The sequence below is a fragment of the Saccopteryx bilineata genome, chromosome 2 (genome assembly GCF_036850765.1).
Source record: "Saccopteryx bilineata isolate mSacBil1 chromosome 2, mSacBil1_pri_phased_curated, whole genome shotgun sequence".
NCBI lineage: Eukaryota > Metazoa > Chordata > Mammalia > Chiroptera > Emballonuridae > Saccopteryx > Saccopteryx bilineata.
In genome coordinates this window covers 372034369-372055209 of record NC_089491.1, presented here as the reverse complement: position 1 = coordinate 372055209, position 20841 = coordinate 372034369, and the positions used below count along the sequence as shown (strand labels likewise).

The 20841-nt window shown below is 46.6% G+C and overlaps 1 protein-coding gene and 1 non-coding gene across 2 annotated transcripts in view; both read right to left on the bottom strand.

Moving 5' to 3' along the window:
• Positions 1-3038: 3038 nt before the first annotated feature.
• TRNAT-GGU (transfer RNA threonine (anticodon GGU)) lies at positions 3039-3114 on the bottom strand. Its single transcript has one exon. It is a non-coding gene; the product is annotated as a tRNA-Thr (tRNA).
• Positions 3115-13086: 9972 nt separating this feature from the next.
• BRCA1 (BRCA1 DNA repair associated) overlaps positions 13087-20841 on the bottom strand; it is a 70281-nt gene continuing 62526 nt past the window's right edge. The window contains exons 20-23 of the mRNA XM_066263526.1: positions 17974-18028; positions 16090-16163; positions 15246-15306; positions 13087-14204 (exon numbers count right to left, since the gene is read on the bottom strand). Coding sequence (XP_066119623.1) covers positions 14080-14204; positions 15246-15306; positions 16090-16163; positions 17974-18028 — 315 coding nt within the window. The 3' untranslated portion in view covers positions 13087-14079. The remainder of the gene's footprint in view (positions 14205-15245; positions 15307-16089; positions 16164-17973; positions 18029-20841) is intronic.

The window sequence follows — 20841 nt, the reverse complement described above, 5'->3', positions numbered from 1 at the left end:
CCCAGTTGGGCCTTTCTGCCTAGCCCCAGTTCCCATCTGGTCCTGGAGGAAGGGGGGAGGCCCTTCCCATTGTCACTCATTGCCACTCCTTGAGAGGAGTCTCAGTCCTCACAGCCTTGAGAGGCCCAGCGTCTCTCTTCTCTCAGAAAGCTCAGTTTTTGTTTTTAATTTAGGTGAACTTTACATAACGTGCAATTAGCTGTTTTAAGGTGTACAATTCTGTGACATTTTGTGCATTCACAGGGTAGTGCAACCACTACCTGTCTGGGCTCAGGCGGTCTGCCCCTCTGTCGGTCTCCATACCCCACAGCCTCCCGTGGCACGGGGGAGCTGCTGAGGCCTCGGCCACCGGGCTAGGAGTAATGGAGGCTGGCCTTGGGCTAACAGCTGAGAGCAGTGCAGAGCTGGCTTGGGCGAAGGGGCCAAGCCCTGCACTAGAGTCTGGAGCCGGTGTGAAGGGAAGCTCAACACTGCCTTTTCCCTGGCACAGACCTGGGGCCTTATCTTTAGGAAATGGCCTCTTGAATTCCTATAGAGATTTCATTTTTTCTTAATTTCTCTGGGATTTGGTTAGAAACCAGATCTTGGTTTCCATGGCTTTGCGAGCCTCTGCGGGCTTGGGGGATGATCCCACTTTGGCAGCTGCAGAAGGTCCTAAAACAGCCTCACAAACCCCGTGCCTTCAGGAGAGACTGCGGCTCACAGAGCCCAGGACAGGCTTCACCAAAGGGAGATTTTCTCCCTGCTTGGCACTAGTTTGCTGTAGAGTCCTATAGCCTAACAGCTGGGAAGACCCACATAACTGGTAATCTGAGTTTCTCTTGCTAATATAGATACCATTTGGTTTTGGGTCCTTTTCAAGAGAAGATGGCAAACATCTGCTTACCTGTGTGTCTATTACCGTCAGATTCACCTTTTCTCCCCTTCTTTAATCTAGGACATGTGGTAATGCTTAAAAAAGAAATTCTTTTGGAATTAACCAACTGCTATAGCATTGCAGAGAAAAGATTTTACAGCAGGGGTCCCCAAACTTTTTACACAGGGGGCCAGTTCACTGTCCCTCAGACCGTTGGAGGGCCGGACTATTAAAAAAAAAACTATGAACAAATCCCTATGCACACTGCACATATCTTATTTTAAAGTAAAAAAACAAAACGGGAACAAATACAATATTTAAAATAAAGAACAAGTAAATTTAAATTAACAAACTGACCAGTATTTCAATGGGAACTATGGGCCTGCTTTTGGCTAAAGAGATCGTCAATGTGCTCCTCTCACTGACCACCAATGAAAGAGGTGCCCCTTCCAGAAGTGTGGCGGGGGCTGGATAAATGGCCTCAGGGGGCTGTAGTTTGGGGACCCCTGCTTTATAGGGTCACAAGCTTTCTTTTTTTTAAGATTTTTTTTAAAGAGAGCGAGCAGAGAGAAAGAGAGAGAGAGAAAGGGGCAGAAGGAGCAGGAAGCATCAACTCATAGTAGTTGCTTCTCATATGTTCCTTGACCAGGCAAGCCTGGGGCTTTGAACTGGTGACCTCAGCATTCCAGGTCAACACCTTATCCACTGTGCCACCACAGGTCAGGAACAAACTTTCTTTTATCTTCCCCAGCCGCTGCCCCCACTCAACTGGACTCCACACTCCCTCTCTCCCAGACAAAACACAGTCCAGACAATATAATAAGGGCATTTTCATCTGTGGCCTAATGAATAGAGACTCCTGGGCTGGTTAGCTCCAGGTCTACCACCTGTTCAGTGGGTGACCTTTGGCAAGGCCCTGGCCCTTAGTTTTGTCACCTATAAAGTGGGGATAACAATCTTTACCTTAGTCATCTCCCAGGGAACAAGTGAGGAGAAAGAAATAATGGTTGTGCCAGTGCTTTGAACTTGCAAAGAGATTATCTTGAACATCATAATTATTTTTGCAGTGATGGCGGCGGCCGCAGTTTATCTGTCTTGAGTATCCAGCCTGGTGGTGGCCTTGTTGGAGGACGCAGGGGTAGAGGAAAGTAATGTTTTCAGTCTGGGTGGGTATGGTTTTGATTAATCACAAAGGGTAGGCTTTGTGATAGGCCAAAGAAAATCAAGGAGGAATCAAGGTGTGGGCTGAGAAAAGGAAGAGTCATTATTAGACATTTAGATCTCATATTTTTTTTTGTATTTTTATTTTTTTTTAATTTTAATTTTATTTTATTTATTCATTTTTAATGTGTTTTTTTTTTTTTTTTTTTTTTTTTTTTTTTTTTTTTTTTTTTTTACAGAGGCAGAGATAGACAGGGACAGACAGACAGGAACGGAGAGAGATGAGAAGCATCAATCATCAGTTTCTCGTTGAGCGTTGCGACTTCTTAGTTGTTCATTGATTGCTTTCTCACATGTGCCTTGACCGTGGGCCTTCAGCAGACCGAGTAACCCCCTGCTAGAGCCAGCGACCTTGGGTCCAAGCTGGTGAGCTCTTTGCTCAAGCCAGATGAGCCCGCGCTCAAGCTGGCGACCTCGGGGTCTCGAACCTGGGTCCTGCCGCATCCCAGTCCGACGCTCTATCCACTGCGCCACCACCTGGTCAGGCTTATTTATTCATTTTTAGAGAGGAGAGAGACAGAGGAGAGAGAGACAGAGAGAGAGAAGGGGGGAGGAGCTGGAAGCATCAACTCCCATTTGTGCCTTGACCAGGCAAGCCCAGGGTTTCGAACCGGCGACCTCAGCATTTCCAGGTCAACGCTTTATTCACTGCGCCACTACAGGTCAGGTCTTTTTTTGTATTTTTCTGAAGCTGGAAACGGGGAGGCAGTCAGACAGACTCCCGCATGCGCCCGACCAGGATCCACCTGGCACACCCACCAGAGGGCGATGCTCTGCCCATCCGGGGCATCGCTCTGTTGCAACCAGAGCCACTCTAGCGCCTGAGGGAGAGGCCATGGAGCCATCCTCAGCGCCCGGGCCATCTCCACTCCAATGGATCCCTGGCTGTGGGAGGGGAAGAGAGAGACAGAGAGGAAGGAGAGGGGGAGGGGTGGAGAAGTAGATGGGCGCTTCTCCTGTGTGCCCTGGCCGGGAATTGAACCCGGGACTTCGGCACACCAGGCCGATGCTCTACCACTGAGCCAACCGGCCAGGGCAGATCTCATATTGTTTTTAGAGTAAATCAGGATTCTAGAAGAATGAGTTGGGGAGCCTTGGCCAGATCACTTGGTTGGTTAGAGCTTCATCCTGAAGTGCCAAGGTTGCAGGTTCAATCCTGGGTCAGTGCATATACAAGAATCCAATGACAGCATAAATTTGTGGAAAAACAAATTGATATTTCTGTCTCTCTCTCTTTCCCCCTTCCTCTCTAAAATCAGTAAGTTAGAAAAAAAATTTTTTTTTAATGAGTAGGCCCTGGCCAAGTAGCTTAGAGTATCATCACAATATGCAAAGGTTGTGGGTTCGATCCCTGGTCAGGGCACATACAGAAACAGATCAATGTTTCTGTCTGTCTCTCTCTCTCTCTCTCTAAAATCAATCAATCAATAAAAAATGAGTGGGGGAGCCTGACCAGGTGGTGGCGCAGTGGATAGAGTGTCAGACTGGGATGCAGAGGACCCAGGTTCAAAACCCTGAGGTCGCCAGCTTGAGTGTGGGTTCATCTGGTTTGAGCAAGACTCACCAGCTTGAGCCCAAGGTTGCTGGCTTGAGCAAGGGGTCACTTGGTTTGCTGTAGCCCCCTGGTCAAGGCACATATGAGAAAGCAATCAATGAACAACTAAGGTGCCGCAATAAAGAATTGATGCTTCTCATCTCTCTCCTTCCTGTCTGTCCGTATCTGTCCTTGACCAGGCAGTGGTGCTTGAGTGGCTTGGGCTCACCAGCGTGAGCGCAGGGTCGCAGGCTTGAGCGTTGAATCATAGACATGACCCCATGGTCACTGGCTTGAATCCTGAGGTTGCTGACTTGAGTCCAAAGTTGCTGGCTTGAGCAAGGGGTCACTCACTCTGCTGTAGCCCCATGATCAAGGCACATATGAGAATGCAATCAACAAACAACTAAGATGCCTCAATGAAAAATTGATGTTTCTCATTTCCTTTCCTGTCTGTCTGTCCCTATCTATCCCTCTCTCTGTCTCTGTCACACACACACACACACACACACACACACACACACACACACAAGAGTGGGGGTGATCAAAGAGAATTAATTAGTACTCCCAGTGACAGAATGTGAGTAGTTTACCAGGGACCAAAGTGTTTGAGGTGGGGCGAGCAGCCAGATAAACCTTTCACTTAGTGAGACCATATACTCATTGAGTACTTAACACAGAATCTGACAGGCACACAACGGGGCTACAACAAAGACAAAATGATACTAATCCTGCCCATAAGACGTTTCTAGTCAAATAGAGAAATAACTTACTAAAAGGAAAAAGTGTCAAAAATTCTAAAGTGACCTGACCAGGCGGTGGCGCAGTGGATAGAGCGTCAGACTGGGATGCAGAGGACCCAGGTTCGAGTCCCCAAGGTCGCCGGCTTGAGTACAGGCTCATCTAGTTTGAGCAAAAAGCCCACCAGCTAGGATCCAAGGTCGCTGGCTCCAGCAAGGGGTTACTCGGTCTGCTGAAGGCCCACAGTCAAGGCACATATGAGAAAGCAATCAATGAACAACTAAGGTGTCGCAACGCGCAATGAAAAACTAATGATTGATGCTTCTCATCTCTCTCCGTTCCTGTCTATCTGTCCCTGTCTATCCTTCTCTCTGACTCACTCTCTGTAAAAAAATAAATAAATAAATAAATTCTAGAGTGGCCCTGAACAGATGGTACATTTGGTTGGAACATTATGCTGAAGCTCTGGGGTTGCCGGTTCAATCTCCAGTCAAAGCACATACAGGAACAGATTGATATTCCTGTCTCTCTTTCACTATCCTTTCCTCATTGGCTAAAATCAATTAAAAACAAAACAAGGCCCTGGCCGGTTGGCTCAGTGGTAGAGCATCGGCCTGGTGTGCAGGAGTCCTGGGTTCAATTCCTGGCTAGGGCATACAGGAGAGGCACCCATCTGCTTCTCCACCCCTCCCCCTCTCCTTCCTCTCTGTCTCTCTCTTCCCCTCCTGCAGCCAAGGCTCCATTGGAGCAAAGTTGGCCCGGGCTCTGGGGATGGTTCTATGGCCTCTGCCTCAGGCACTAGAATGGCTCTGGTTGCAACAGAGCAACACCCCAGATGGGCAGAGCATCGCCCCCTGGTGGGCGTGCCGGGTGGATCCCGGTCGGGCGCATGCGGGAGTCTGTCTGACTGCCTCTCTGTTTCCAACTTCAGAAAAATACAAAAACAAAAACAAACAAACAAAAAAACCCAAAAAAACCCCTATAGCCTGACCAGGCAGTGGTGCAGTAGATAGAGTGTAGGACTGGGATGTGGAGAACCCAGGTTCGAAACACAAGGTCGCCAGCTTGAGTGTGGGTTCATCTGGTTTGAGCAAGGCTCACCAGCTTGAGCCCAAGGTTGCTGGCTTGAGCAAGGGGTCGCTTGGTTTGCTGTAGCCCCCTGGTCAAGGCACATATGAGAAAGCAATCAATGAACAACTAAGGTGCAGCAATAAAGAATTGATGCTTCTCATCTCTCTCCTTCCTGTCTGTCCGTATCTGTCCCTCTCTCTGTCTCTCTCTGTCTCTGTCACCAAAAAAAAAAAAAAATAGAGGGTGTTCTGAGTGGAAGGAGATCCTGGTCTGGAAGGACTGGGAAGGCTCTATGGGGGAGGTGGGTGGGCAAGGTTTGGGCCTGTGGAGATTGCAGATCAGAGCTGGCTCAGGGTGAGCAAAATCTGGGGGTCCCCATTTCTATTATTATTATTTTTTTAATTCTTTTTTTTTTTTACAGGGACAGATAGAGAGTCAGAGAGATGGATAGATAGGGACAGAAAGACAGGAACAAAGAGAGAGATGAGAAGCATCAATCATGTTTTTCGTTGCGACACCTTAGTTGTTCATTGATTGCTTTCTCATATGTGCCTTGACCGTGGGCCTTCAGCAGACCGAATAACCCCTTGCTTGAGCCAGCGACCTTGGGTCCAAGCTGGTGAGCTTTTTGCTCAAGCCAGATGAGCTCACCCTCAAGCTGGCGACTTCAGGGTCTCAAACCTGGGTCCTCCGCATCCCAGTCTGATGCTCTATCCACTGCCTACCACTTGGTCAGGCTATTATTATTTTTTATTTTTATTTTTTATTTATTTTTTACCCTAGACTCTGCCCTGATCAATTAAATCAGAACCACTGGCATGGTTGTTTTTTTTGTTGTTGTTTGTTTGTTTTTTAATTTATTTTACAGAGACAGAGTGTCAGAGAGAAGGATAGACAGGGACAGACAGACAGGAACGAAAAGAGACGAGAAGAACCAATCATTAGTTTTTTGTTGCGACACCTTAGCTGCTCATTGATTGCCTTCTCACACATGCCTTGACCGCGGGCCTTCAGCAGACAGAGCAACCCCTTGCTTGAGCCAGCAACCTTGGGTCCAAGCTGGTGAGCTTTTTTTTTTTTTTTTTCATTTTTCTGAAGCTGGAAACAGGGAGAGACAGTCAGACAGACTCCCGCATGCGCCCGACCGGGATCCACCCGGCACGCCCACCAGGGGCGATGCTCTGCCCACCAGGGGGCGATGCTCTGCCCCTCCGGGGCGTCGCCATGTTGCGACCAGAGCCACTCTAGCGCCCGGGCCATCTTTGCTCCAATGGAGCCTTGGCTGCGGGAGGGGAAGAGAGAGACAGAGAGGAAAGCGCGGCGGAGGGGTGGAGAAGCAAATGGGCGCCTCTCCTGTGTGCCCTGGCCGGGAATCGAACCCGGGTCCTCCGCACGCTAGGCCGACGTTCTACCGCTGAGCCAACCGGCCAGGGCCAAGCTGGTGAGCTTTTTGCTCAAACCAGATGAACCCACGCTCAAGCTGGCGACCTTGGGGTCTCGAACCTGGGTCCTTCCGCCTCCCAGTCCGACGCTCTATCCACTGCGCCACTGCCTGGTTAGGCCTATTATTATTTTTAAAATAATTTTATTTATTCATTTTAGAGAGAGGAGATGGGGGCTTGGGGGAGCAGAAAGCATCAGTTCCCATATATGCCTTGACTAGGCAAGCCCGGGGTTTCGAACTGACGACCTCAGTGTTCCAGGTCGATGCTTTACCCACTGCACCACCACAGGTCAGGCATGGGGGTCCCCATTTTTGTTTGTCACAGTGCCTGAAAGGGGGCAGCAGGTGAAGAATGCAGAGGTTGGGTTTAGGCTTGGGATGGAAAGTCTGGGAAGACTGGGTGGGTGGGTCAGAGAAATGTATCTTTAGAAGACTCTTCGGCCCTGGCCGGTTGGCTCAGCGGTAGAGCGTCGGCCTGGCGTGCGGGGGACCTGGATTCGATTCCTGGCCAGGGCACATAGGAGAAACGCCCATTTGCTTCTCCACCCCCCCCCCCTTTCCTCTCTGTCTCTTCTCCTCCCGCAGCCAAGGCTCCATTGGAGCAAAGATGGCCCGGGCGCTGGGGATGGCTCCTTGGCCTCTGCCCCAGGCGCTGGAGTGGCTCTGGTTGTGGCAGAGCAACGCCCCCTGGTGGGCAGAGCATCGCCCCTGGTGGGCGTGCCAGGTGGATCCCGGTCGGGCGCATGCGGGAGTCTGTCTGACTGTCTCTCCCCGTTTCCAGCTTCAGAAAAATACAAAAAAAAAAAAAAAAAAAAAAAAAGAAGACTCTTCTATCTCTTCTCTTTCTGGATCAGGTTCCCCCAATCCTGGCAGCTGGGGTTCTTACCTGGGCCTTCTGGAATCTCCTGGCTTCCTTTTCACCTGACCAAGTCCTTCGCAAGCTCTAAGGGCCATTTGAGATGCTTCACCCAGAAGTTCCCCATAGCAGGCAGAGCCTTACCCCCACACAGCACCTAAAGGGCTTCTGAACCAGAAGGCACAATTCTGCCAAGGTTTTCTGTAGCTTTCTTGCCTCACCCATTGAATAGTAAGCAATTAGAAGGCCAGAAATGGATCTTTTCTCTCTTTCACAACCCCAGTATGCATACATATACACACACAAGCTACCACAGAAGCACAGATTGGATTCTTCCCTCAGTCATCGACATTATTGCTATTCACCGCCTCCTAGGGCTGGTTCCTAGCTTGACTTAACTTCACACAAAGCTTTGCCACCTTCTTTTATTGTTTGACCTTGGGTAAATTGCTTGACCTCTTAAGGATCATTTTCCTCCTTTGTTGGGAATAGTGCATAGCACTTAGTGGCAGTGTGGCAAATGACAGTCATTAATGATTATTATTTTCTGTCAGCCAGCAAGATGAGATGGTCCTTAGAACCCATGGCTGGGTTCTCATTTTCCTTCCCTTTTAATTTAGTCATCTTCTCCCATCTGCCTCCTGTTTTGTCCTCTTTGGGTTTTTCCTGTCCCCAGTCCACAGGTCTGCTTGCCTTTCTCCTCTGGGCGGCCTTTCTCTTCTCCCTTGAGAGCCCCTGGTAGCTGACTCTCACTGGGCAGGTTGTCTGTGCCTTGCTCTTCATCAGTCTATAAAAATAAATTACAAAATCATTTGTTTTATTTGTTCTTGTTACCTTGAGGGCTGTCTGAAATTGCCTTTCTTTAGAAAGCTGTATTTGCATATCTCTGTGCTGGAGTCAAAGGCTGCAGCTGTGGTTTCGCTGCAATTTAAATATTAATAAAACCTAAACCTCTCGCTTTTTTTTTTTTTAAAGCCTTCTGGCCCTTCTGCTCCGAGGTTGCTAATATAATTTAATCTTTGTCCTTTGCTTTGTATTTGTTTAAAAGGCCATTCTGGAGTCACCTGAGGCCAGCTGCTGCACCCTTATAGATAAGACCTACTAACTAACTAATCAGCCCATAAACCTTAGTTTTCCTTTTTTTAAAAAATTGATTTTAGAGAGGGAGGGTGAAGGCAGAAAGAGGAGAGAGACATCAATTTGTTGTTCCACCGATTTATGCATCCATTGGTTCTTTTTTCTTTTTTTTTAGTGAGAGAGAGACAGACAGGAAGGGAGAGACATAAGCATCAATTCATAATTGCAGCACCTTAGTTGTTCATTGATTGCTCCTCATATGTGCCTTGACTGGGGCGGTGTGCGTGTGTGTGTTCATTGATTGCTCCTCATATGTGTCTTGACTGGAGCGGGGTGTGTGTGTGTGTGTTCATTGATTGCTCCTCATATGTGCCTTGACTGGGGCGGTGTGTGTGTGTGTGTGTGTGTGTGTGTGTGCACTCCAGCCAAACCAGTGACCTTGGAGTCATGTCTCTGATCCCAAGCCCAAGCTGGTGAGCCTGTGTTCAAGCCTGCGACCTCTGGGTTTCAAACCTGGGTCCTCAGCATCCCAGGCCGACGCTTTATTCACTGCGCCACCACCTGGTCAGGCAAACCTTAGTTTTTCTTTACTGCCCCAAGATTCACCTTTCACCAAGCCAGTGGTTCTCAAACTTAATCTCGCTTCAAAATCACAGGTTACTGGGTCCTACCACATTTCTGTCAGTAGGTTTAGAGTGAGGAACGAGAATTTGCACATCTAACAAGTTCTTAGATGATACTGTTACCTACTCTCCTACCCCATCAGGAGAACAGGGTTTGAGAATCGCTACACTACAGTGCGTATTAGGCTGCTTTATAATTCCAGGTCCCTGAAACTAGCACTCCAAAATTCTTGTTCCCTGGTCCCATAAAATGGGGGTCGTTTCTCCAGTTCTCCATTCCCTCACATTCGATTTTCCTGATCATTCAGATTCATTACAGGATCACCTCCCTTGGCCCCTTCCCAACCACTGCTTTCCACAGGACCTGGCTGTCTCTAGTTCTTAATTATTTGCCCAGATTAATTTCTTTAATTTTCTCCTTGTTATGGGCAGATTTACAGGCTGTCTGAGGGAGCTAAACAACACTGAAGTAAGGCAAAGGGGCCTCTGACTCAGCCATTTTAGAGCCTTTGATAAGCAAACTCCCAAGGTGCCGGCTAGCAAGTCCCATTCTCTCTGGTTTCTGCAGGTCAATCTGCAGTCCCCCCTCACCCTGCCTTCTCTCTGTGCCGCCTGCTTCTGGTGCCACCCTTATCTGCTCCTTGCAGCATTCACAGGATACATTTTAGGCAGCTTGGCTCCTTCCGCTCCAACCACCCCAACACTGATTCCTTTCTTTTTCTTCTGCATGTTTTTGTGCAGATACTTTTTGTTGGTGATTCTGGCTGCATTTTTCAGGAGGGAGATAATCTACCAAACTCTTCCCTAGACCCCTCCCTGTGCCTGCATGATAATCCCTCCTCTTCTTCCTTTCCAGCTCCGTTGCAGAAGTTCATTTCCTGAAATGAGATATAGGCAGTCCAGGAACGAGTTTCCAAAATGCTGATTTGCCCAGAGAGGTCTAAAGATTGTGGGATGGAAAACTAGGAGGACATATTAAAGCCAGAGGTGAAAGGAACAAGTATATTTACTCCATCATCAGATAAGACTCTTTTTTAAACTTTACTCATTTTAGAGAGGTGAGGGGAAGAGCAGGAAGCATCAACTCTATGTGCCTTGAATAGGCAAACCCAGGGTTTTGAACCACCAACCTCAGCATTCCAGGTTGCTTTATCCACGCGCCATCACAGGCCAAACGAGAGACATGTTTTAACGTGTCATCTCTTTCACCCAGGATCCCTGGGAAGGCAGGCTGTCCTAGATGTTACTTTGTCTATTAGTCCTGGAGTACCCCCAGGGTCCAGTAAGCCATGGCTTGTCACTGGAAATGAAACACTTTTGACTAAAGACTGGGTATGTAGCACTTGCTTCCTGTCTGCCTTTACTGCTAACACTGAGACCCAAGGACTGACTCCCTGGCAGGTAGACGGAGCTGGCCTAGGCCCTCGAAATGCTGTGCTATAGGCGAGGATGAACTGGAAGGCTTTGACAACTGAAAGATATGCAGTCATCAGCTGGGAGGCTGGACAGGAGTGGAAATAGGAGGCGTGATCCAATCCTTTAAGTCCCTTTGCTTGGGCTGTTTTCCCAGGTAGAGCTGCCACTTGGAGGCAGGAACCTTCTACTGCCTCCCACCATGACCCATAAAAGTAGCTAGAGTGCTAGTTCCCTTTGCAACCCACTCCTCTCTCCAAATTCCCTTGAGACTTGAAGCAGTGCCTTCTGAACTGGGTCAGTGACTGATACAGATGGAAAGCTGAATGCTGGCATAGAAAAGGGCACAGGTTCAGATCTCCGAGTTGTCCTTTACTAGCTGTGCAAACGTTTGAGCAAAATTTTTATTTTCTAATTTTTTTTCTTTTGAGCAAAATCTTTAAGTTCCCATTTTTTAAATGAAGTGACAAATACCCACTTCAGAGAGCTGTGATAAAGACTAAAAATCAATGGCCCTGGCCGGTTGGCTCAGCGATAGAGTGTTGGCCCAATGTGTAGATGTCCCGGGTTCAATACCCAGTCAGGGCACACAGAAGAGGCAACCATCTGCTTCTCCACCCCTCCCCTTCCCTCTTCTTTCTCTTGTCCCCTCCTGCAGCCATGGCTTGATTGGTTGGAGCACACTGGCCCTGGGCGCTGAGGATGGTTCCCTGAAGCCTTGGCCTCAGGTGCTATAAATAGCTCGGTTGTAAGCATGGCCCCAGATGGGCAGAGCATCATTCCCAGACAGAGTTGCCAGTGGATCCTGGTAGGGGAACATGTGGAGTCTATATTTCCCCTCCTCTCACTTGAAAAAAAAAATTAAAGGTAAAAAAATAATGGCAGTTCTATTTTCTCTATTCTTACCTCACCCTTCCCACCCACCTTACAAATATGACAGCACTGAACTGTGTGAGGATTTCATTCTCTGCCTCAAGGAGGATTCCAATCTATGACAGTGTAAAGACCAAGAAATGACAGACTATTTTTTAGAGAGAGGGAGAGACAGAGAGAGAAGGGGGGGAGGAGCTGGAAGCATTAACTCCCATATGTGCCTTGACCAGGCAAGCCCAGGGTTTCGAACCGGCGACTTCAGCATTCCAGGTCGACACTTTATCCACTGTGCCACCACAGGTCAGGCAAGAAATGACAAACTATTACCTGTGGATTAAGCATATTAAAAATAGGAGCGGGCCAGCCCTGGCCGGTTGGCTCAACAGTAGAGCATCAGCCCGGTGTGTGGAAGTCCTGGGTTCAATTCCCGGCCAGTGCACACAGAAGTGTCCATATGTTTCTCCACCCTTCCCTCTCTCCTTCCTCTCTTCCCTTCCCACAGCCAAAGCTCCATTGGAGCAAAGTTGGCCCGGGTGCTGAGAATGGCTCCATGCCTCCGCCTCAGGCACTAGAATGGCTCCTGTCAAAACGGAGCAATGCCCCAGATGGGCAGAACATCACCCCCTGATGGGCATGCCAGGTGGATCCCGGTTGGGCACATGCAGGAGTCTATCTGACTGCCTTCCTGCTTCTAACTTTGGAAAAATACACACACACACACACACACACACACACACACACACGAGTGGCTGTCAGAATTCTAAAGATGTCCTCCCTAGATTTCTGTCCTCTAGTTATTTAATCAAACAGAAATCTAGGTAGTGCTGTGAAGGGGCTTTGCAGCTATAACTAAGGTTATGGGCCATAAGACGGGAGATCACCCTGGATTACCTGGTGGGCACAATCTAATCACTTGAGCCATTAAAACCAATTTTTCTGGCAGGAGTTATATGAGGCAGAAGTCAGAGAGAATTCAAATGTGAGAAAGACTTTTGGTTTTGAAGATGGAGGTAGGGGGTCATGAGCCTAGGAATGTGGGTGGGCTCTGGAAGCTAATGATGATCTCGGGCCACCAGCCAGCAAGGGAACAGAGACACTACCACTGCAAGGAACAATGTGGCCAACAACATGGACCGAGCTTGGAAGTGGATTCTTCGCCTCTAGACAGAAACACAGCCTTGCTGACACATTGATTTTGGTCTTGTGAAATTCGAAACAAAGAAACCAGTTGAGCCAACTTCTGACCTACAGAACTGATAATAAGTACTACCCCCACTGTATAGATAAGGGGACTAAAGTACAGTGAAAAGGCTCTGAGAAGCCTGTAGGCGTGAGCATTAAGAACAGTCAGACATGGTGGAAGTGTTTGCTGCCAAGTTTATTTGCAGGTGAACAGCACAATACTTACAGAACATATTTTGTACAATCAAGTCTGCACTGCCCGCATAAACTGGGAGGCTGGGTAAGAACTAGTCCTTCCAACATCCATAAACAGTCCCGGATAATGAGTTTATGAAAAATACTTTCTCTTCCTTCAGCAAACAAAATTATTTATGAAGCTGTACAGTTCAGCAACAGCGAGCAAAAGGAGAAAAATTACCTTAAGGAAAGCAACAGCTCCTTTCCTGGTGGGATCTGTCACTTTCAGACATGAAATATTCCTATCAGAGATCTTACATTTTAAGAGCAATGGGTTATATATCAGAGCTACAACAGTAAATATTTTATTTATTACCAACAGGGAATTAGAAGACTCTCCTCTTTGGATACCAGTGCTTGTTCAGACTTTTGGAGATCAGGGGCAGCATGACTCCCTTAATTAACCCTCAGGTTTCACATTCATACCCACTGCCTGCCTCTAATTCCCTTTCCAATGCTCCACTCCAACATTTGCGAGCTGCCCAAGGACTGTTCTGACTTAAGTCACATCACAGATCCCTAAGTACTCGCCTATTTAAGGGTTTGACTCCTGGCCTTAAACAACGTTAGGGGAAACATCTATTTTCCTGAGCCCAGCTACTGTGTCCCCAGCTCTAAGCCGACAGCCTCAGTTCAAGGACTAGGGCTGATAAATAATGAATCAGCATCTTGCTCAATTGGTGGCGTTTAAAATTCTTTTCAGGTGAAAAATTACCACAATTTTGTGCTCATGGCAGATTTCAAAGGGAGACTTAAAGCTGAAAATCTTTAAGGGACCCTTGCACAGCCAGAAGTTCTTTTCAGGCTGATGTACATAAAATATTTAGTAACCTGGACTGCGGAAGGACTAAAGAGGAGCTTGCAGGGCCTGGAAAAAGGCTATTTCTTAAGCTCATTTCTGGGTACCTGTGCAGACAGGCTCTATATATACACTATACACGTTGGCGGGAATCAACAGCAGCTCCGGAACGTCTGGGGTATCAGGTAGAGGTCCAGCTCCTGGCACTGGTAGGAGGCTACGCTGTCCAACACCCACTCTCGGGTCACCACAGGTGCCTCACACATCTGCCCAATCACTGAGGACACAGAACACAAGTAGATTAGTGTCAATTCACATTTTCCCAGATCAGATTCAAGCCAACCTAGTCCAGGAACCTGGACTAGAGTTCTTAGGGTTACTCAGATAGAAGCAAAAGTGTTGATTTTAAGCAATGCTTCAGAAACACAGGACCTTACTCAGAAGCCCAAGGAGTAACTGCTGGTAAAAACCTACAGCTTCTGACAACTTTATTAACATTAGCTCCAATCTGTTAAAGGAAGTCACCAGAGAGCAAAACAGCCTTGCAATTTAATGATGGGGAAATATTTGCAATATCTTAAGTAAAAAAGTGGAACAGTATGATGAGCATGAATACATTCGTATAAAATATATGTGTACACACACACACGTCCGGAAAAATTTTATGGTGATCATCTCTGAGTGGAGAGATTACTGAGATTCTTTTGTTTGTGTTCATTTCTACCTTCCCTCACCTTTTTAGAGAGGGGGACAGGAGAAATGAGATGCATCAACTTGTAGTTGCATCACTTTAGCTGTTCAATTATTGCTTCTCATATATGCCTTGATGGGCGGTGGGGGAGCTGCTAAGGCTGAGCCAGTGACCCCTTGCTCAAGCCAGTGACCTTGGGATCATGTTGATGATCCTGCGCTCAAGCCAGTGACCTGAGGCTCAAGCTGGCAACCTGGATCTCAGCATCCCAGATCGATGTTCTACCCACTGTGACACCACTGGTGAGGCATTTTGTGTGCATTTTTATTTCATGTGATGAACAATTCATATTTAACCCCGCAATGGAAATAGTTAATACATTTATGTATTATGAATGCACTGAGAGCTGAGTTAATTCAGCACTGATAACCTGTAGTGAATCAAGCTCATCTCACAGGACTCCATATGACATAGGCACATGTTTGTGGCCTTCTGAAGCCCTACACAGCTGCACTATCCACCCCAGTTGATCTAAACAGGGCATTTAGACCTACAATCACCACAGTAATCTGCACACTTAACCTGGCCCCTCCACTCCCCTGGATAACTGCTTACAGCAAGACTTACCATCGAAGCCACTGTCCTCTGTCCACGCATCTGGCTGCACGACCACAACTGGGTGAGTACCCTGCATGCCCCAGAAGGAAATGACATTGAGGGTATCAGAACAGCACTTTGGGAACAGTCATGTCACCACCTTGTGGTGGTGTGCTGAAGCAGACTACTGTGCGGCAAGCACAAAAGGAGGGGAGGGCACACAGCAAATAGCAAGGGTTACAGGTAGAGCCTTCCCTCAGTATTTTTTTTTTTAACAGAGACAGAGAGAGTCAGAGAGAGGGATAGATAGGGCAGACAGACAGGAACGGAGAGAGATGAGAAGCATCAATTATCAGTTTTTCATTGTGACACCTTAGTTGTTCATTGATTGCTTTCTCATATGTGCCTTGACTGTGGGCCTTCAGCAGACCGAGTAATCCCTTGCTTGAGCCAACAACCTTGGGTCCAAGCTGGTGAGCTTTGCTCAAACCCGATGAGCCCGTGCTCAAGCTGGCAACCTCGGGGTCTCGAACCTGGGTCCTTGGCATCCCAGTCCGATGCTCTATCCGCTGCGCCACTGTCTGGTCAGGACTTCCCTCAGTATTAAATGCTCACAGCCCCCTATACTCTGGTTTCTCTTCAGATTGCATAAATCTTTCACCTTTTAAATGCTCATAGCCCTTGGGTCGTCACTCCTCCCTTAAAAATGGTCTTCTGGTAGATACATGGTTAGAGAAGGCTGGGGTGACGTGAGGCTTCTCAGGCTGCACTGAGGTGTGGAGGGGTGGTTCCCAGGGACTGATGTGTGCCACCTCACTCAATCACCAGATAGAATATTGTGTCCTCTCCCTCGGACAGGGCACCAGATGCTTACCTCACTGAGAGTGAATGCTGAAGGCTCCTTCACCACAGAAGCTCCACAAAGCTGCACCATCCATTCTAGTTGATCTAAATAAGCATTTAGAGAGAAAATCACCACAGTAATCCACACATTTAACCTGGGCTTCCTATCCCATATTCCTCTGAATGAAGGCTTATAGCAAGTTTTCTCAGTGGGAGTCCCTGTCTCCTTACCCAAAAAAGACAGAAAGGCCTTAAACTAAAGGGGTATGGATTCTAAGTTCATTTGCTACTTATATGCTACCTACTCTGGTTATCAGTCCCCATAAGGCCACTTGGTAGATAAGGTTTAATATCTCTCAAATAAAACACAAGGAAAAAAATCTAATTTCCATTAATTTGCTAAATTGCTGACCAAGATACTGTGAAAAAACACCCACCTGTCTTCCTTCCCTCTTTGCCTAATTCTTTGTTGGTAATTGATAATTATGGCCACAGAGAGCATCATACTCAGTGGTAATAACTGTAAATATCAAGAGACGGGAAGATAATCTATTAAAAAAACACTTGTCATCCTGCACAGAGACTTAGCCCATCAGCTGGTACGAACACACTTGGAAGTCAGATGATACACAATATTTCTTTCACACAACAGCATGAGATTAGGCTGTAAGAATGGTGCTGACTCGCTTTTAAGTGACTATATTGGACACAGGTTAAATTCAGAATTCTGGACTACCGAGGGTCACCATGGAGCCTTGGTATTATAGTGTGTGTGTGTGTGTGTGTGTGTGTGTGTGTGTGTGTGGAAAATTAGAAGAACCGACCAATGGGTGGTGGCTTTTGGGTCCCTTTGGGTGCTTGTTTCTATCAACTCATTTCTAGGGATTGCTAAGGTACTCCACTTTCTCTGAGTATTCTGAGGTCAGCTGACTCAACTCCGAAATGATACCTGCTAGAGGCCCTGGCTTTCATTATACCAAAGTACAAAAATACTATGTGTGGCATGTGGAAATTTCATAAAAATTCAACCAATAATCAGTAAAGAAGACAAAAGCAAAATTACTTTGCCAGGCTCTCTTCTGAGAAGAGGGCCTGTTCTCTAGGGCAGAAGCGGGCCCAAAAGTAAAGGTGGGTAAGTCTTCATTTTGGAAAGAACCAAATAAACACATACACCAGGGCCTCAGTACCACACAACTTGAGTTAAGCCCTACAACACTCTTAAACATAACATCACATTCAGTATCACTTAGAAAGTGTTCACCAAGCCTTCCCTTGCTCCGGGCCTCTCTGGGGCATCCAGGTTCACAGGGATGTGCAGCTGCTGTGCTTTCTTCACTATCAAATGAAGGTGGTTTAGGAAGAGCAAAACTTTCTCCCTAACTTATTTCACCCCTTTTTAGACCAAAGGGCTGTAAGAGCACCTCTACCCCATCTGAACACAGAATATACTGTGTTCTAGATATATTTTTTAAAATTTATTGATTTCAGAGGGAGGGAAAGAAAAACATCAATTTGTTGTTCCAGTTATTTATGCATTCTTTGATTGATTTTTTAAAATTGATTTTAGTGAGAGAGGAAGGGGGGAGAGAGAGAAGAGAGAGAGAGAGAAGAGAGAAGCATTCGTTTATTGTTCCACTCTGTTTTGCATTCACTGGTTGCTTCCTGAGTGTTTCCTAACCGCGGATCAAACCTGCAACCCTGTTGTTTCGGAACAACGCTCTTAACTGACTGAGCTAACCAGCCAGGGCCAGTTTTTTATTTGTCATAGGGTAACAACAGTTTTGTCTGACAGGTGATAGAGAAACAAACTATCCTTTCACCAGCCTGAGGAACCCTTATAAGATGCCCCCTCCCATAACACTTCTCTGTGTAAGGGAAAGGCTGGTGCTGAACTTGCGGGTTCTCAGTCTCTTACCTGTGGGCATGTTGGTGAAGGGCCCATAGCAACAGATTTCTAGGCCCCTGAAGATCTGGAAGAAAGGAACAGAGGGATTAAGGAGAAAGAAACATTACTTTTGAGAGTACGAGTTTTTTAAAAATATAACATAAAGAGACTCAGAAATGAAGAGCTTTCTTTTTTCTTTTCTTTACCACTTGATTTCTGTTGCTACTTCCCAGAAACAGTACAAATGTCCAGAACACTGTTAAAATGTAATTAAAAAAAATTTATTTATCAATTTTAGTGAGAAAGGGACAGAGAGAGTGAGAGAGGAAGATAGATCTGTTCTGGTATGTGCCCTGACCAGGGATTGAACCAGCAACCTCTGTGCTTCAGGATGGTGCTCCAACCAATTGAGCTCTTTGGCCAGGGCACAAAATGGAGATTTTAAAAAAGATTTTTATTTATTGATTTTACAGGGGGTGGGGATGAGAAGTATCAATTCATAGTTGCTTCACTTTACTTGTTCATTTATTGCTTGTTGTATGTGCCTTGACCAGGCAAGCCCAGGGTTTTGAACTGGAGACCTCAGAGTTCCAGGTGGTCACTCTATCCACTACACCACCACAGGCCAGGCGTGGAAGATGTTTCTGAAGTGTGTATGCAGTTGATGCACTCTACGGTCATGCTTTGTCATTCAGGGGATTAGAATCCCACCTTGCCACCAATCAGGCCCAGGATCTTCCCTGATGACCTTTTCCAGGTAGGTGACTTCACTTCTTGTTAGAGGAGCAAAAAAAGTCCTTTTGTTTAATGGCAAGAAATTCAGCTGTTCACTGATGTTTGATGTTTACCCAGACTTGTTCCATCAGCGCTAACCAACCATGACCCTAACTGGCAGACAGCTCTACGTTTCTTTTACATGTACACACTCACTTTTCTCCTCTGACCTGCATCTGGTGTCTGAGCACCTGTTCCTGCCTCCCCACTGCTTTGAGAATGCCCACTGTTCATTCAGGAGCAAAGAAGTAAAGCATAGCTCTGCCTCTCCTCACTGAGCTGGCCTGACCGCCTGGTTTCCAGCAGACACAGATCACACTGCACCTCCTAGGGGCCAAAGGAACATTCCATGGTGATGGAAATGTTCTATAATTTGTATTAATAATTTGTGCCTTGGCCAGATAGCTTGGTTGGTTAGAGCATTGTCCCAAAGCATAGAGGTTGCCAGTTTGATCCACGGTCAGGGCATATACAGTAACAGATTGATGTTTCTGTCTCTCTCTCTTCTTTCCTCTCTTTGCTAAAATCAATAAATAAAAATTAAAAAATAAAATCTATATTAATTAGGAACTATTAAATAACTAAAATGTAGTTAGAATGAATGAGAAACTAAACTTCTATATTCTAAATATGAAATTATGTTTATTCTAAATATAGAACTATATTTTAGTTAATCTTCATTATTTATAATTTAAACAGCCCCATGTGGCTGGTGGCTACTCTGTTGAACAGAAATTTTTTTTTTTTTAGGCAGGCAAATTCTTACACATGCATTAAAGCTGGTTCTTAGGGAAGGACTTGGGTATCATTTAAAGTAAGAAATCTAAATTTGTGCCAGTTGGCTGGCTATATATTATTTGAGTAACTTGTTTTCTTCCTCCTCTTCTTTTCTCCCCATTCCACTAAAAAGAAAATTGCCTAGGCCTAGAACCCATCTCACTTCAAATATAAGACTGGGGTAGAGAAAATTCAGGAAGCTAAAAGCACATGACGATCTTTTGAGAAATGCCCCAAACCCCCCATTTTACCTACAGCCAGAGGAATACGAAAGGACAGCAAGGCAAATCTATTTGTTTTAAGGGACAGCCTCCATCTGCCATTGTCACTGTATGAATAAACTGAATCCCCAACCTGTTGACAGGACCTATTTGCTCATAATACTAAAAGTTCTCCCTGGGAGCCAGTTGGGGCCAAATGTTGCTGTAAAAAGTATAGAACATTAGATTTTTTCTCCATCCAGACTGATATTCATTGAGGAGGATGTCTAGCTGTGAGATAAGAAACCTGAGCCTGACAAAGCAGTGGCACAGTGGGTAGAGTGTCAGACTGTGAGATGCGGAGGACCTAGGTTTGAAACGCCAAGGTTGCTGGCTTGAGCACGAGCTTACTAGCTTGAGCATGGAATCATAGACATGACCTCATGATCGCTGGCTTGAGCCCAAGGTTGCTGGCTTGAGCAATGGTCACTCACTTTGCTGTAAGCCCCCCCGCCACCAGTCAAGGCACGTATGAGAAAGCAATCAATGAACAACTAAGGTGCCACAATGAAGAATTGATGCTTCTCATATCTCTTCCTGTCTGTTTGTCCCTATCTGTCCCCCTCTCTCTGTCAAAAAAAAAAAAAAAAAAAAATTTTTTTTGAAGTTTCCCCTCTAAAAACACATTTCTTGCCCTGGCCAGTTGGCTCAGTGGTAGAGCGTCGGCCTGGCATGCAGAAGTCCCAGGTTCGATTCCCGGCCAGGGCACACAGGAGAGGCACCCATTTGCCTCTCCACCCCTCCCCCTCTCCTTCCTCTCTGTCTCTCTCTTCCCCTCCCGCAGTGAGGCTCCATTGGAGCAAAGATGGCTCAAGTTCTGGAGATGGCTCCTTGGCCTCTGCTCCAGGCGCTAGAGTGGCTCTAGTCACAACAGAGTGACGCCCCGGAGGGACAGAGCATCGCCCCCTGGTGGGCAGAGCTTCGCCCCTGGTGGGCGTGCCAGGTGGATCCCGGTCGGGCGCATGCGGGAGTCTGACTGTCTCTCTCCGTTTCCAGCTTCAGAAAAATACAAAATAAATAAATTAAATAAATAAAAACACATTTCTCTTCCACAGGAAAACATTATGGTGATACTTTGCATCTTTAG